At 39.4% G+C, this 14,119-nt stretch overlaps 1 protein-coding gene across 1 annotated transcript; it reads left to right on the top strand.

Moving 5' to 3' along the window:
* The first annotated feature begins 341 nt into the window (after window positions 1-341).
* Window positions 342-11,017, top strand: LOC146422296 (neuropeptide Y receptor type 4-2-like). Its single transcript, XM_085046650.1, has 2 exons — window positions 342-500; window positions 6,007-11,017. The coding sequence occupies exon 2, from the start codon at window positions 6,123-6,125 to the stop codon at window positions 7,254-7,256; it is 1,134 nt and encodes a 377-aa protein (XP_084902776.1). The 5' UTR covers window positions 342-500; window positions 6,007-6,122; the 3' UTR covers window positions 7,257-11,017.
* The last annotated feature ends 3,102 nt before the right edge of the window (window positions 11,018-14,119 follow it).

The raw sequence follows: 14,119 nt of genomic DNA, 5'->3' as shown, positions 1-14,119 counted from the left end.
GAAAACTGGTACTGGCCTCATAAGTATGAGGCAAAATTCTCTTTGGAGCCCCACAGAAATCTTGCTTCAGCAAGGAGAACAGGATTAGGCTCTATGTCTGTATTTTGTCTCTTTGTTTCCACTCGAGATCACACTCGTGCAGTGTGGGGCATGCTGTGCTTCAGACACTTCACAGCTCTTTTCTGAAGTTGTTATTCCTCCCAAGTATCCCTAGAATTTGTATATTTATACAACAGCAGAGGGAGCCAGAACTTCAAAGTCAGACCATAATCGTAAAACGGAATTCATTGGCTAAACTGAAGGGAGGGAAGGAAAGAGGGCGGGAGAGAGAGGGGGAGAGGGAGAGCGATGCCATCCAAGTTACCTACAGAAACGGCCAGCAGAGCTTCTCTCCTGGATTGCTGCAGCTCAGAAGATCTTACTTCGCTCCTACAACATTTCTGCTTTCTTCCAGAATAGAAATGTGCACCAACAGCAGTGATTCTCTCCGTCAATAACTGGTAAGAATTTTCTAAATTATCTATTTCAGACTGTCAAAAGTCCACATCTCTTTATCAAAGTTATCTCCTGTTATTGTTAAAAAAGAAGATGACTATGTTTGATAAATTAAGCCAGTTTGACTTGTCATGAAATGTCCAACCCTTGTGTTTACTGAGTAAAGCTTTGCAACCTTTTGGGGTGCAAGAGGGAGATGGCAGCTTCTTGGGGGCCTTTGCAGCTCAGTGTGCTCCCTGCCACCTGTGCTGTGACAGAAAAAACCTTCCTGGTTGCCTCTGGTCACTGGAAAACCCTTCTTATCTCCTAGTCCCTGAGACTTGTTCCTCACACAACCAATGCAGCTTCAGATAGGACACAACACATCACTCTCCGGATACCCTGACTGACTCTCTGCTAAGGTGCCCATTGCAATGTTTTATGGATTCACCACTTCCTTTGGTGAAGATCGCCTTTGTAAAAATGTATTTTTTTCTTCTTGGGTAGCAAACATGTCACAAAGACCTTTGCTCTTAAGAAATCAGGGACTGCCTACCATTCTCCAGTCTGCTGACTTGCTATTCACATTTTACCTTTGTGATGTGTGGCTCCATGTCTTTGGTAAGGTTGTTATGAACTTTACTAGAAAATAGAAAGTTGGAGTGGATGCTTTTGTAAAACTTCCCTGCTTTCTACAGGATCAGAGAAGGTTAACTCAGTTCATAAAATCTAAAAGGTTTCCCTCTGACAACATGCAGATGTGAGAGGGGGAAAAATAATTCACTTTCCTGCATATTTATGCCATCCCCAATGTTACAGACTGAGAGCATATTAGTATACACTAGTCGTTCCATACCCCAATTATGCAGATTCTAGAAATTTTTATAATCTATAGCTTTTTCAATTACCTAAGATAGTTGCTCCCAATATTTTTGCAATACAGTTAAAAAAAAGGTGAAGTGTCCATCATTAATTTTCACTGTACCAAATCCCTTATGGATTTAACATTTCTGTGGGATGTAAGTGCTGCTTTCCTATGAAGCTGTAATAAAGCCAAGTGATTTTTAATCTTTCTTTAGTATGTAAGGTAAAACAGGGCAATTTTACTGAGATAATGTCACTGGTAGCCAGTGACTGTCAGTCAGTCCCTACTACCTCAATAATATCTGCAATATGAATTCTGGTATTCTATTGAACCTTTTCACTGCTCCTTTGTTTCTAACAGATGACATCTGCTTTACTCCTGGTAATTGCTGTAGCTCTTTAAATAGGTGATAAAATCACCACATGTCTTTAGGAATTGCTTCTCCCAGAATGTCTTATGGACTGGAATCAACACTTGTTTGAGCAATCAGTTAAATTCTGAGGTAGATAAGCAAGTGCTTCTAAGTACCAGATAATGAAGCCAGACACTGCAAACATATTTTTTTCTTTGATTAATGTCTGATGTAGAAATTGTTTTTCACTGTCCATCACAACTACGGAGACTGCTATTTGATTACAGGCAGTGGATGGTCATAATCAGCTTTGTAAAAATGACCCACTCTTTTCCAGTGGGCACATAGATCCCAGCATCTGTAGCAGACCCCTGCTTTATCTTGCCTCCAGGAAAAATATCTTTATAGGGGTTTTCATAGGATGTCTTCAAGTCCAGAGGTCTCTCAAAAGGGCAGTCATGCATTAACTGCTTGAAGCCACTTATGGTCTAGCAGTCTCCTTGGAACCCACTGAGAGTTTTATTTTCTTCCCTGACTCATTTCTGCAGAATTCCCTTTCCTTTAAAGAATTTTTTCTGGGAAATACAGGATAATGCCCTGGGGCAAGGGTTTCTTTTTTTTGAGACAAACTGAGTGACATTTGTTCATTTAGAAAGCTGCGCTGTTCACCAAGACAAACCCTTCAAACTTTGCCTGCTCTTTTTCCTTACTTCCAGCACAAACAGCAGAGTGATGAATGTCCATAAAATATGTAGGTGAGGAATTTAACTTACACTAAGATTAAATATGAAAGCTCATTCTCTTCTTCCTTCTGTGTCCTGTTCATTTGCTGCAGACTTTTGTGACACTTGCTTTTTAGAGAAGGTATCTCATGCTACATTAACTAGAGAAGAAACTCTCATGAAAATCATTGTTTATGTTATTGAACTCTTTCTCGATGCTCAGTAAGAGTTCTGAACAGGATTCCTCTTTCTTCTTTGAAAATAAATGAGCAAAAGACAAACACGAAAACTTTTCCCCTCACTCCTTCAGTGAACTGATCTGGGAGATATACTTCTTACTTCTGCAAGCCAAGTAAGTATTGCTTCACTTTCTGGAGAAAAAAGCTGTTCTTTCTTAGCCCATAATCCTATTTTCTGGGGTAATCAACAAACTTTCAGTACAATGAAGGGATTAATACCCTTGCTCCCACTGCACTGGTGATTTGATAGATTAGCTAACCTTTGATTCAAATGTCTAAACAGAATATGTACACATTGCTATTACTGGCTCTTGGTTTAGAATAAACTGAATGGCAATCAAACACCTTGAAAATCAAACACATCATTTGGCAGTGACTATCCTTGAGGATCTGCCATCCAAAGATACCATAATAGGATGCATAAGTATAAGGTCACTGCAATATTTATTTTTCTGTTTTTCTATAACTGCTTTTTACATTATGGTTGCTGGAATAAGAGTTAAAGAGCACTCTTGACACAGGTGATCTAGGCATTGACTTTTCCCAAGCCATCAGGTTGGCAGGTGGTTTAAAGCACCTCATGGTGTACCACAAGTTCCCTTGAGACACTGGGCAACTCATGTCCCATCTCCTTCTCACAGTCCCCTTCTCTGTGATAAGAGGGTGATAATTCTTTATTTACCTCTGGGCAGTATGATAAGACTGAATACCCAGGAAATGCCTGACAGTCACCTAGTGGGAGACACCATAGAATGCAAGGTATTAAAAGAGAGGGAGCTCCTAACCCAACAATACACATTGCAGAGCCTTCAGAAATGCTCTTTATCTCCACCACATTTACCACCAGTGACAAACACAGAGCCATGCTCAGTCTTTGGTATTTCTCTTGGAAACGTGCCCTGTAAACCTGTGGGATCTGGCTTCTGCTTTTCAGGTGGCTCCACCACTTTACTTTTTTTTTTTTTTTTTGGCTTCAACATTATTAGTTTTCACGGATGCCTCAAAATGTCCGAAAGTATCTGGGACCCTTGAGAGGGCTTAGTCTGTGGGACACAGATGTTTGTAATAACTGCACATATTTTTGTATTTTTCAAGCAACAAAAGAGAACCATGTGTTTGTTGTTGAGGATACTGTAGCTAAGGACGTGAGGCTGGGATCATAGTAAAATGCTCATGTGTTTTGTTTACAGCAGAATCTATTTGTCCTGTCCAAATGCCAAGATTTATCTCTTCCGACTGGTACGAAAATAATATTGCAGGCTGCTGATCCTTTGCTCTGTTTCACTTGCAGCATCTTCACTGGCCAGCAATCATTAAAAATTATGGGGCTGGCTGATGGGTTTTGACTGTATATCCATTTTCACAGTGAAACAGGCCACCATATCCTCCCCATGTGGGAACATGGAATCCGTAAGTCACCATTGCCACTTCTTTTTCTTTCAGAAAATGAACCAATCTGTTCACATGGATTGGGCAACTACACAAAAGTGAGTGGACAGGAGTTACACCTATATCCTCAATGTGGAAAAATTTCTTTGCCCCTCTTTAATTAAGATTCAAACTACTGAGGAAATTAAAGACTGTGAGAAAGAAAAGGCTGCTGTATTTTGCTTGTGTGACTGTCTTGACTGCCTCAGATGGATATGGATAGATGACAGAGAGATAGATAAATCAACAGGTCTAGCAAAATAACAAAATAATTTGCTGTATTCTTTTTTTCTTTTTGCTGATCCAGCAGAACGATGACCCCAAAGCATCTTTTTATTTACTACATACTACTGCTTTCTTTAGTTCCTGAGAGGCAACATCTCTAGAAACAATAAAATTCATAATGGGAAAGACAAGGCAAAGAAAAAGATGTAGGATAGGGGGTGCTTTTTTGTACAGTACTAGTTATCTTTAGGCATGCAGTTGTTCAGCAATAAATGCTATTCAAATGAAGTGATCAGCTCCCTATACCAAGTTATTAATGTATTCATACCTTGATCAGTTGTTTTTTCTGAAGCTCAGACATTTTTCACCGCCCCACATATTTGAGTGACATTTTATCATTGAGGAAAGGGTCATGCAGTGGTTAAATAGTGTCATTCCCCGAGTATTTATTTACTTTTCATCCTACAAGCCTTTGTACAGCATGAAACTGCCTCTGGCCTGATGAGAACTCCCAGCAGAGTCAGATTTTTTTTCCTTTGATTCCTGGACACAGAGGATTTAGACTCCAGGGTCAGGATTATAAAGTAGCCTTTGCTATGGCTCACAGGAGTCATCTGGGAGAGTCCAGGCAGTCCTGTGACTGAGATTTCTGAAAGTATGCAGCACCAATTAACTCCTTGGGTGCAGCTCCCTCAACCCCACTGCAAGTCCCAGCTCATGGCTTGTAGCAGTGATCAGGAAGCAGACCTATCTGTCTGTGCAGGAACACTAGCTAGCAGATAGAAGACACTTTTACTACAAGCATGTAAAAGAAAGGCAAAATTATGCTGAGGGAGAACCAATAAAGATCTTCCCAGAATAAATTAAAAGACATTATCAAAATCACTCACTCTTAAAGCCAAAATCAGGGAGCTGGACTGTATTTCTGATAAACCCTGTCATGGTCATGTTAGGGGAGATATCAGTGCTTCATGGGCACTGGAGTTCATCCAGAATAAGGAAGCAAGAAATTTGGACTGCAGTTCCCATGACCTATCCCAGCTGTGTAGAAGCTGGAAAATGTTGAAATTATTTAGAATTATTTTAGACTTTTTAAAAATTGTCCCATGATATCCCTCCAGAGAATGAGCCTGAATTTTTGCATGGTGATTGTCTCACACAAATGTGAGTTCTGGCTGAAATCACAAATGCATTTCACAGATTACCTCACATAAGATATTTTAATGTTGGCTTCAGGCACCTGATATGCCCCGCTTTTCACATTGACGTTTAGCTCAGCTGAAGGTAAATGCAGCCTCACAATTTCCCTTGCCCAGTTTTGGATCAGAACCTTGCAAAACCAGGATTGCACACAATTTTTACCCCGGGTGGGTTTTGGTCCAATTTTCTTGTATCATGACTCTACTGCATTAGTGATATTCAAGATACTGCACTGAGTTAAATAATGAAGTTAAGATGTTCTTAAATCCATGGGACAACCTCACAATGAATAAACATGGTCATAATTCAATTGAGTTGCACAGACTTTCATACCACAGTGTAGCAAAGGGCTCCATTTTATGATCTAATAAACTATATAAGAGGGAGCTGCAGAATATACACAGAATCCCTGGCATTTACTTCCCTGTCTCCCTCCTTACCATTTTGACTAATTTCTTTCAGCATAACTAAACATATTTTTTCTTTTCCTTTCCTTTGCAGATATACTCAGACCTTCCACAGCCAGACAGAAGAGATAAAACGCTTTTAGGCTGGCTCCAGAAGACTCAGACTGTGTTTGACTGCCACCCTTTTGGATAAATATTTTAGGATTCAGGATGAATAAGACAAGGGCTGTTAATGATGGTTTTCATTTCCTGAACAGCAAGAACTGGAGCTCAAGCCGAAGCTTTCCTATGAACATTTCTAATCAGTGCATGAACATCACCGATCTGACTGTCTTTCTGGCCACCTCTTACAGCTTGGAGACTGTTCTGGGCATTGTGGGAAACATCTGTCTGATTGCTGTCATTGCCAGACAGAAGGAAAAGGCCAATGTCACTAATATCCTAATTTCCAACTTAATAATTTCAGACTTGTTTATGTGTCTTGTCTGCCTGCCTTTCACCGTTGTTTATACCATGATGGACTACTGGATATTTGGAGAAGTCATGTGCAAAATGACCTCTTTCACTCAATGCACAACCGTGACAGTGTCAATCCTTTCCCTTGTCCTTATTGCTCTGGAAAGACACCAGCTCATCATAAACCCAACTGGCTGGAGGCCAAATACCTCCCAAGCCTATCTAGGAATTGGAGTAATTTGGATTTTAGCATGTCTCATGTCCCTTCCCTTTTTGACCACATCCATTTTGTCTAGTGATCTGTATGAGCAGCTCTCACACTTCATGAATTCTTCCACTGATAAGGCCATATGTATCAACTCGTGGCCTTCAGAGCAGCACAAACTTATCTATACTACCACTTTACTGCTCTTGCAATATTGCATCCCGCTGTTCTTCATTATCCTTTGCTACCTGCGCATCTACTTACGCCTGCAGAAGAGAAAGGACATGTTTGAGAAGAGTGAGTACAGCAACCGAGCAGTCCAGTTGAGAAGGATAAACATTTTGTTAGCATCCATGGTTGCTGCTTTTGCTGTTTGCTGGCTACCACTGCATGTTTTCAACACCATCGTGGATTGGAATTACAAAATCATTTCCCCTTGCCACCACAACCTGATCTTCTCATTGTGCCACCTGGTAGCTATGGCTTCTACCTGTGTCAACCCTGTTATCTATGGTTTCCTAAACAGCAACTTCAAAAAAGAAGTGAAGTCACTTATTCTGAGCTGCCAACATAATTCAGTAACTGCCTCGATGGAAGAATATGATCATTTGCCTTTATCCACCATGCAGACTGAAATTTCCAAGGGCTCACTGATGTTGAACTGCAGACACAATTCTATCTAACAAGCAGAAAACATTTCAGAGGGATGCACTGATACCACATACCTATGGGTATAGAAAGCAACTGGTGATGCCATAGCTGGGATGTGAACAGGAAGCCATGACTACCTGATTTTTGGAAGAACAGGCAAAGTAATGTCATGAATGTTTACATTTGCTGCTTTGGTACACAAGTTTTTCATGTCATTGAGGTGTTACGGACACTGAGGAGGCCAGGCTGATGTATGAGCAGCTGCTCTAAGATGAGTAACTAAGCTGTGGCTGACATGGGGTTCATCAGCAAAGCTCAAATCTCTACTATGGCTGTAGTAGAAAACCAGCTGGATTTCCAGTTTCAGCACTGCAGGCTGCCAGAAATTGTGTTGAAGACTGTCTCAGTTTTTCAGTATTAGTAAGATTTTTATGCACAGCTGACACAATAGTGGAACAGATATGGAAGAGATATGGAAATATCTAAATTTTTTCCTTTACCAACTCTCACAGCCCATCAAATGACAGTAATCTTTCAGCAGATTTTCACACAAAACAACTGCATGTTTCTATGAAACTTCACTCTCTGCCACAGGTTTGAGAATAGTCATTGCATCAACAAGCAGGGACACAGAACAATGACCCTGGTATGTAAAGACAGTCACTTATGAGGGATGGCAGCAAATGAAAATGTTATTCAGTGAATTAAACTCAAAATGCATTGTGATGATACTGAGAACTATTTTTAAGCACACGAAAAACAGTTGTAGATCAACATGGAAATGAATCTGGTTGAATTTGTAGTTCCTGCTGCTGTCAGTCACAAAGCTCTGCAATGCTAAAACTTTATGCCATGGCGGTACAAAGGGCTGGATTACAGGAGTTGTTCCAGGACTTGGTTGCAACATGTCATTCTGCTTCAGCACCTCCTTGGTACTTTAATTGCAAAGTGTCTAATTCAGAAGGTCACTTAAATAAGCATGAAAACCTGTTTGTGAAAATCATGTGTTTCTAGAGTGGATACACTTCCCAGGAAATAAGAATTTGCATGGAGGATTTCAGTTTTCCTAAAAAATAAAACCAGATGTCAGGTATCAGTCCCACACACTAGCATCAGCAAGACAGGTGAAGCTGAAATTCCAACAAATCAGTGGAAGGTCAATGAAAATACACAGGTGGAATCCAGGTCAGGCTGAAGCCAAGCCACATGTAAATAGGTAGTACTGTCAATTGCTCTGCTAAAATGAGGGTCATATTTTTTCACATCTGTGCTGTTTGTAGCCTTTGTTCATGAAACCTACAAACTATAAACTCACATCAATGTCTGGAGCCAGAGAAATTGCTCAGTGACTACTAAGAAACCAAGGCATGCCTGAGAAGGCCATACTGAGGTACAGATTAAAAAAAACCAAACAGGTAGCAACTGCAAAAAGGAGACCAACCAGTTCAATGATAATGAAATATTCTGTCCTGATTTGCTAAACTAACCTGAGGAGAAGACTGGACTAGGTGGTCACCTGAGGTAATTTCCAACACGAATTGTGCTATGATAAGGGGTGGTTACTTGTTGCAGTCAGTAAGTTTGCACTGAGTTGAAAATATCCAGTGTGCAGTTATGAAAAGAAGTTCCTTAGCTGGCAGCTTTCTGATTAGACAAATTGGCATAAAGTTAGGTGAGGAAAAAAGACTTCTTCCCATGCTGTGAACTGAATGATGCTGAACAGAGTATCTGAGGAAAAGAGCTAAACCCTCTGCTATAAGGCAGCAAGAGCTATCAGTAAGTATGAGAGCTTATCCCCAGCTGGCAGAAATAGAAGTTAACCCCTTGCCATGAGCTGGGTGCACACATTTCAGTGGTAAAACTTGAAATTTGGCCTTGAATTCTTATGTGCAGAATCTTAAGGCAGAAGCTTTTTTGATGCAGCCCTGCATCAACCCCTCTAATTCTGGCCAGAACCTGTATATCTTAGTAAGAGAGTTTGTGTGTGATTACCTTTTGTATTTTCCTCAACTATGTGGCAAGATATTTTTGCTTTTTTCAAATGGACTTCTGCTTTCTTTTCTTTTCTTTGTTACTTGCCATGCTATGATGAGTTGTTTCTCTTGATTCGTTCGCATGCAATGTGATTTCTAGACTGGACATTGAGTCTACTGGAAACACAGAACAAGAGGACTCTCATTTTACTTTAGATGCATCTTGAAATTTGCTACCGTAGCCTAAACCACCATGTGATGCTGAGTAGCACAAAATACAGAAGCTCCACCTAATCAGCCTGAGTTATATCAAAACTGTGGTATATTACTTCAGGGCTTAAATATTGTTTCAACATCATCACTGTTTTGTATTCAAAATCAATTTAAGTAACTGAGTAATTCTGCCTATTTTCTGCACTTGTTAAAATTGCAGCATTTCACTAGCTGTGTGTCAAGCTATTGTAAGAATATTCTGCTAAACACAAACACAGAAAATGACCTGATATATGGTCTTAAGTATATAACTTTTCAAGCACCAGTGTCTTAAATGGAAACACAATTATCTTTAGCATTTGTACTTCCATGAATATGTCTTTGTCACTAGTTCTATACGAAAACTTATGGTTAAACACAGTATCTCAGAGACCTGCTACTAGAACTATGCACTGGCATTGTGCATCAGATCCGAGTTCTTCCTGCAAAGGGTAGAAATATCAGCAAGATCTGACACTGTTTAACTGTAATTCATGTGGCCATTTGTTTCCATGATCACAAGTAAATACATAAAACAAGCAGATCCAACTTTACACTAACTCAGACAAATACAAACGGATGTTATCTTCTTCTTATGTTTAAGGGAAGTGTCAAGTTTGGAGTCAACTACTGTTTATTGCTAACTGACTTTGGACTGGATAAACTACAGGATTTTAACATTAAAAGGCACCAAACTGCACCCATACATCTAACTGCAAAAATGCAGATCCTCAGAACTCCCAACCAGCTGCAGTCTATCCATCTACTTACATACCATCCTGAGATACATGTTTTTCAACTTCTAAAATTTCCTAAGTAACTAAATAAACTTTAAAGTAAACGCAGAAAAATAAATATATCCAGGTACCAAAGGACTGAATGCCATGTGAAAGCCCTGTCTTTATTTACACACTAGACATCCACTGGCACAAGCAGCTGTCACAGGAAAGGTGCCTGTACCACTTCTTCATTCTATGCATACACCGAGGCTTATGCTACTGTGCACAAATGCAGTAGAGGATATCACCCTGTTGGTTTTTAAGAACTGCTATAGCAACTGCTCTCTGCTCCCTTTGAAGGCAGAGTTTCAAGGCTGGGTGCAATTGTGCCTGCATGGTTGAAAGAGCCATTTTATTTGGCACTTTGAGGCTTTATGCAACCAAGGGAGGCTAGGTTTCTTTGGTCCCAGCAGAAGGTAACAGAACAGAAATAGCTCACATACTTCTTATCCATTTGTATATAACAGATACTGTTCATATGTACAAAGTAATGAGCATTTTTATGTTCATTGTATACAGTGATAGTTTTGGATATACTCTTTAAAGTTGTGCTACTGAGTCGCAAAAGCAACATTGGAGAAATAGGCAGAAGTTGTGCAAATTGTAAGTTCATACAATTTTAAGACCTTACACTGCTTTTTAAAAAAAAGTTTTCATAATCTTGCCTTTGTGGCACATTATATGAAGACAGTAAGGTTTTCAGAGCAAGAGAACAATTTATTTCTGTGATATAATTAGCATGCTATAGGGAGTGTTGTAACAACAAATAAAATAATATTGTTTGTGTCACTTCACTGTGCCTGCTTCTGTAAAATGGTGTAATAGTCTTCATAGTATAAAATATGTAAGATTTCGTCTTCAGCTAGTGTTTATCAAGAGAAAACAAGTGCATTGTGTGGTAAGAGCCATTGGTATGTGAAAGATTAATAATTTGACACATTATTTCTAAGGACAATGGTGCAGTGCAGTCAACAAAGGAGGACAGGCAAACATCAAAAATTCAACATGGAACATTGGAATGTTATAATGCCAGGACTCACATAATCTTCACAGACTTTTCAGATTGCACAGGAAGCTGGGCCTTGTGTGGCACACTGTCCTGAACCCTGACCAGAGCCACAGCCAGAAAGTAACTGACACTGCTGGAATGAAAACCAAGGTGGGACATTTAATAAAATTTTACTGAACTTCATAAAATGCTTTGACTTTTAAAGTGTTGGTAAATTTCTCTGACCTGGGTTACCTGCCCTGACAGAAAGTAAACCAAGGTACTAGAAATTACTACGGATTGTGCCATAACCAGGTTTGTGTTATTACACTTGCACACACAAGGAAGAGTGCAACAGCAGCATCTGCTGCCTGCCTGGGCTGGTGGTGTATATCACAAACTGCTCCAGTGGTTGGCAGCAATGTGGTGACTGACAGCCCTCAGTCAGTGTCTGCACCGTGGATTTGCTCTGTGCAAACAGGACACACACACACCTGAGGCCCGGCAGTCTGTAAGAGATGATTATCAAATAAGATGTCATACCCTGAGGACCACTTGAGAGATTCTTTTGCTTTTATCCATGTGTTTTCTCACAAGATTACCCAGCATTTCTTTTTAGAGGCCATTGTCTTCAAGTTTCTTATAGACCAAACACTGGCCTCATTTTCATACCAGTATTGATTTCAGTGTAAATTGTTGTCATTTAGCACAATGTGTAATCTGGGTTTACATTGTATGAACATCAAAATCCACATAGCTTTTGTGATCTTCCCTCCCTTTCTCAGTTTGCTCTATAAAGTCACTTCTTTGAACTCAGGAAGTCATAAGCAGAACAAGCCTGAGATTTATACTTCTGTACTATGCCTTTCCTGCCAGACAATGCTCATTAGACCTTAGTCAGAATTGTTTTGTTGTCCTTCCAGTAAATGCTTAGACAAAACCCAGTAGGAACACAGTGATTATATGATGGAAACCTGTGTTGAAATTCAGTTCCAGAAATGTCTGTTGTTTTTTCTTTATAGAACTTTAATTGATGAGACCCTAGCACCCCTTTGTAAAAAAATACTCAATTAAACAGCGCTACAGTATTCATCACATAAGATAGAAAGTACTTCGTTCAATAGAAATTGTAACACAGATGACCAGATATAATTATTAAAAAAACCAAAAACAAAACAACCATGATGCACGTAAAATGATGGCATAATAACATGAATAAGGACTTTTAGTGGAATATCACAAAATGCAAACTGACAGTAGAAATATGGATTTTGTCAGTCAAAAGTTATGATAACAGAGAACATGGAACTTGCACTGTAACTCTTTAAAATAGGACTAGGTTTTGTTCTTAAATTCTGTTCTTAAATTTTGTTCTTAAATTTTGTTCTTAAAAAAAGAACACAGATAAAAATTTGTGTTCTTTGAGTATATTAACTTCAGTCCATGAATTAGTGTCCCTTATCCAGTCTATGGGAATATGAATTCTCCCTGTTGGGAGCTAGTGGGCAAATACTACTTCATCATTTATACATATTTGTCTTGATTCCATTTCTACCAGGTGATTGCATGTGAAATGCACTTGTCCAATGCCATGCCTTTAGTAAGGTGATGAGCATTGGCTCATCTGGTTGATAGGCTGTCTTAATAACTAAAAGCAATTACATGCACCACATATTTCTTTAATATAAAGACAGACTGTAGAAAAGTTCTGATGTCCTATGGCCAATGTAACCACTTTCTGAAAGACACTGCATTCACAGCAGAGAGCTGAAAAACACAGGAAAGTTATGGTCTTCTCAGCATGTATGTTAAACTCAAAGGAATTTACAGAGTCCAGCAGAGACTTTTGTTTAAACTTCCAAATACACAGACTGCTCCGGGAGCATAAAGTACATGTACCCCCTAGGGCTATGTTTTGGGAAGGCTCCCAGGCTATAAAAATAGCAGAAGCTGTCTAGCACTGTGGTAAAGGTTTTTAAAGCTGGTGTAACACCACCATTTCCATTTAAAATTCAGCGTGTGCTGAAATCCATCAGAAATGCAGCCATACAGTCTCAAATTGCGCAATGTCCTTTCATAATAACCCATGTTTCCACAAGGCACCGCAGAAGCCCCACACGGCATATGACACAACACACAGGCATGCACAGCTTCACTCCAGGCAAGTTCATCTCCTTGAGCAGACAAAAAGGCCTTCTGTTAAACCTACAAACCGCCAACACAGTTCCTCTGCCTCAGAAATAGTCCAGGAAAGCTGGTTCTTAAGAGGATGAACATATTTTCCATGCATTGCAAGGAAAACCTTCATGGCATTGTAGGTGCATTGAGCATCTGGGCGAGTTGCTTACAGAGACTCCTAAATAAGGAGTATCTTATTTTTAGGAAGGAAGCAAGGAATAACTTGGCTGCAACAAAAGAAAGTGTTCTACCTGTGTTCGGAGCAACATTTTGCTGTATATCTGCTGTACAATATGTCCTAGGGCATGAAAGGATGTCAAACTGCCAAGGACTACAATATGTGTACATTGTAGAAACACTGACATTTCCTTAACCCTTCCATGGGCTGTTCAGGTACACAAGGACTAAGATCTTGTCCTTAATAAAGACACCATAATGAGAAAAAATAAATAAAAAGAGTGGGATTATCACATTCTGTGATTTCCACTCTTGCCCTAACCTGATCAACAAAGTATGTTTACTCTTGGAGTCTTCTTATTATTTAAAAAAATAAGGTTTTTTTATATTATATTATTTCTATTCTTGGAAATGGAATCAAAATAAAAGCAAAGTTTTAAATTTGAATAATTCACTGATTTTTCTTTTAAACATAGCTAAATTATTCTTTCCACCTAGCTTGTGCATAATTACCATTTTTTGCAATAACCAGACATGATTCTGGGGAG

The sequence above is a fragment of the Lichenostomus cassidix genome, unplaced genomic scaffold (assembly GCF_008360975.1).
Source record: "Lichenostomus cassidix isolate B80296 unplaced genomic scaffold, HeHo_3.0 HiC_scaffold_761, whole genome shotgun sequence".
NCBI lineage: Eukaryota > Metazoa > Chordata > Aves > Passeriformes > Meliphagidae > Lichenostomus > Lichenostomus cassidix.
The sequence above is the reverse complement of the archived record's forward strand: the minus strand, read 5'-3'. Positions and strand labels throughout refer to the sequence as shown.

Coding starts and splice junctions, on each gene's coding strand:
- LOC146422296 (XM_085046650.1), top strand. CDS start 6,123: ATGAATAAGACAAGGGCTGTTAATGATGGTTTTCATTTCCTGAACAGC.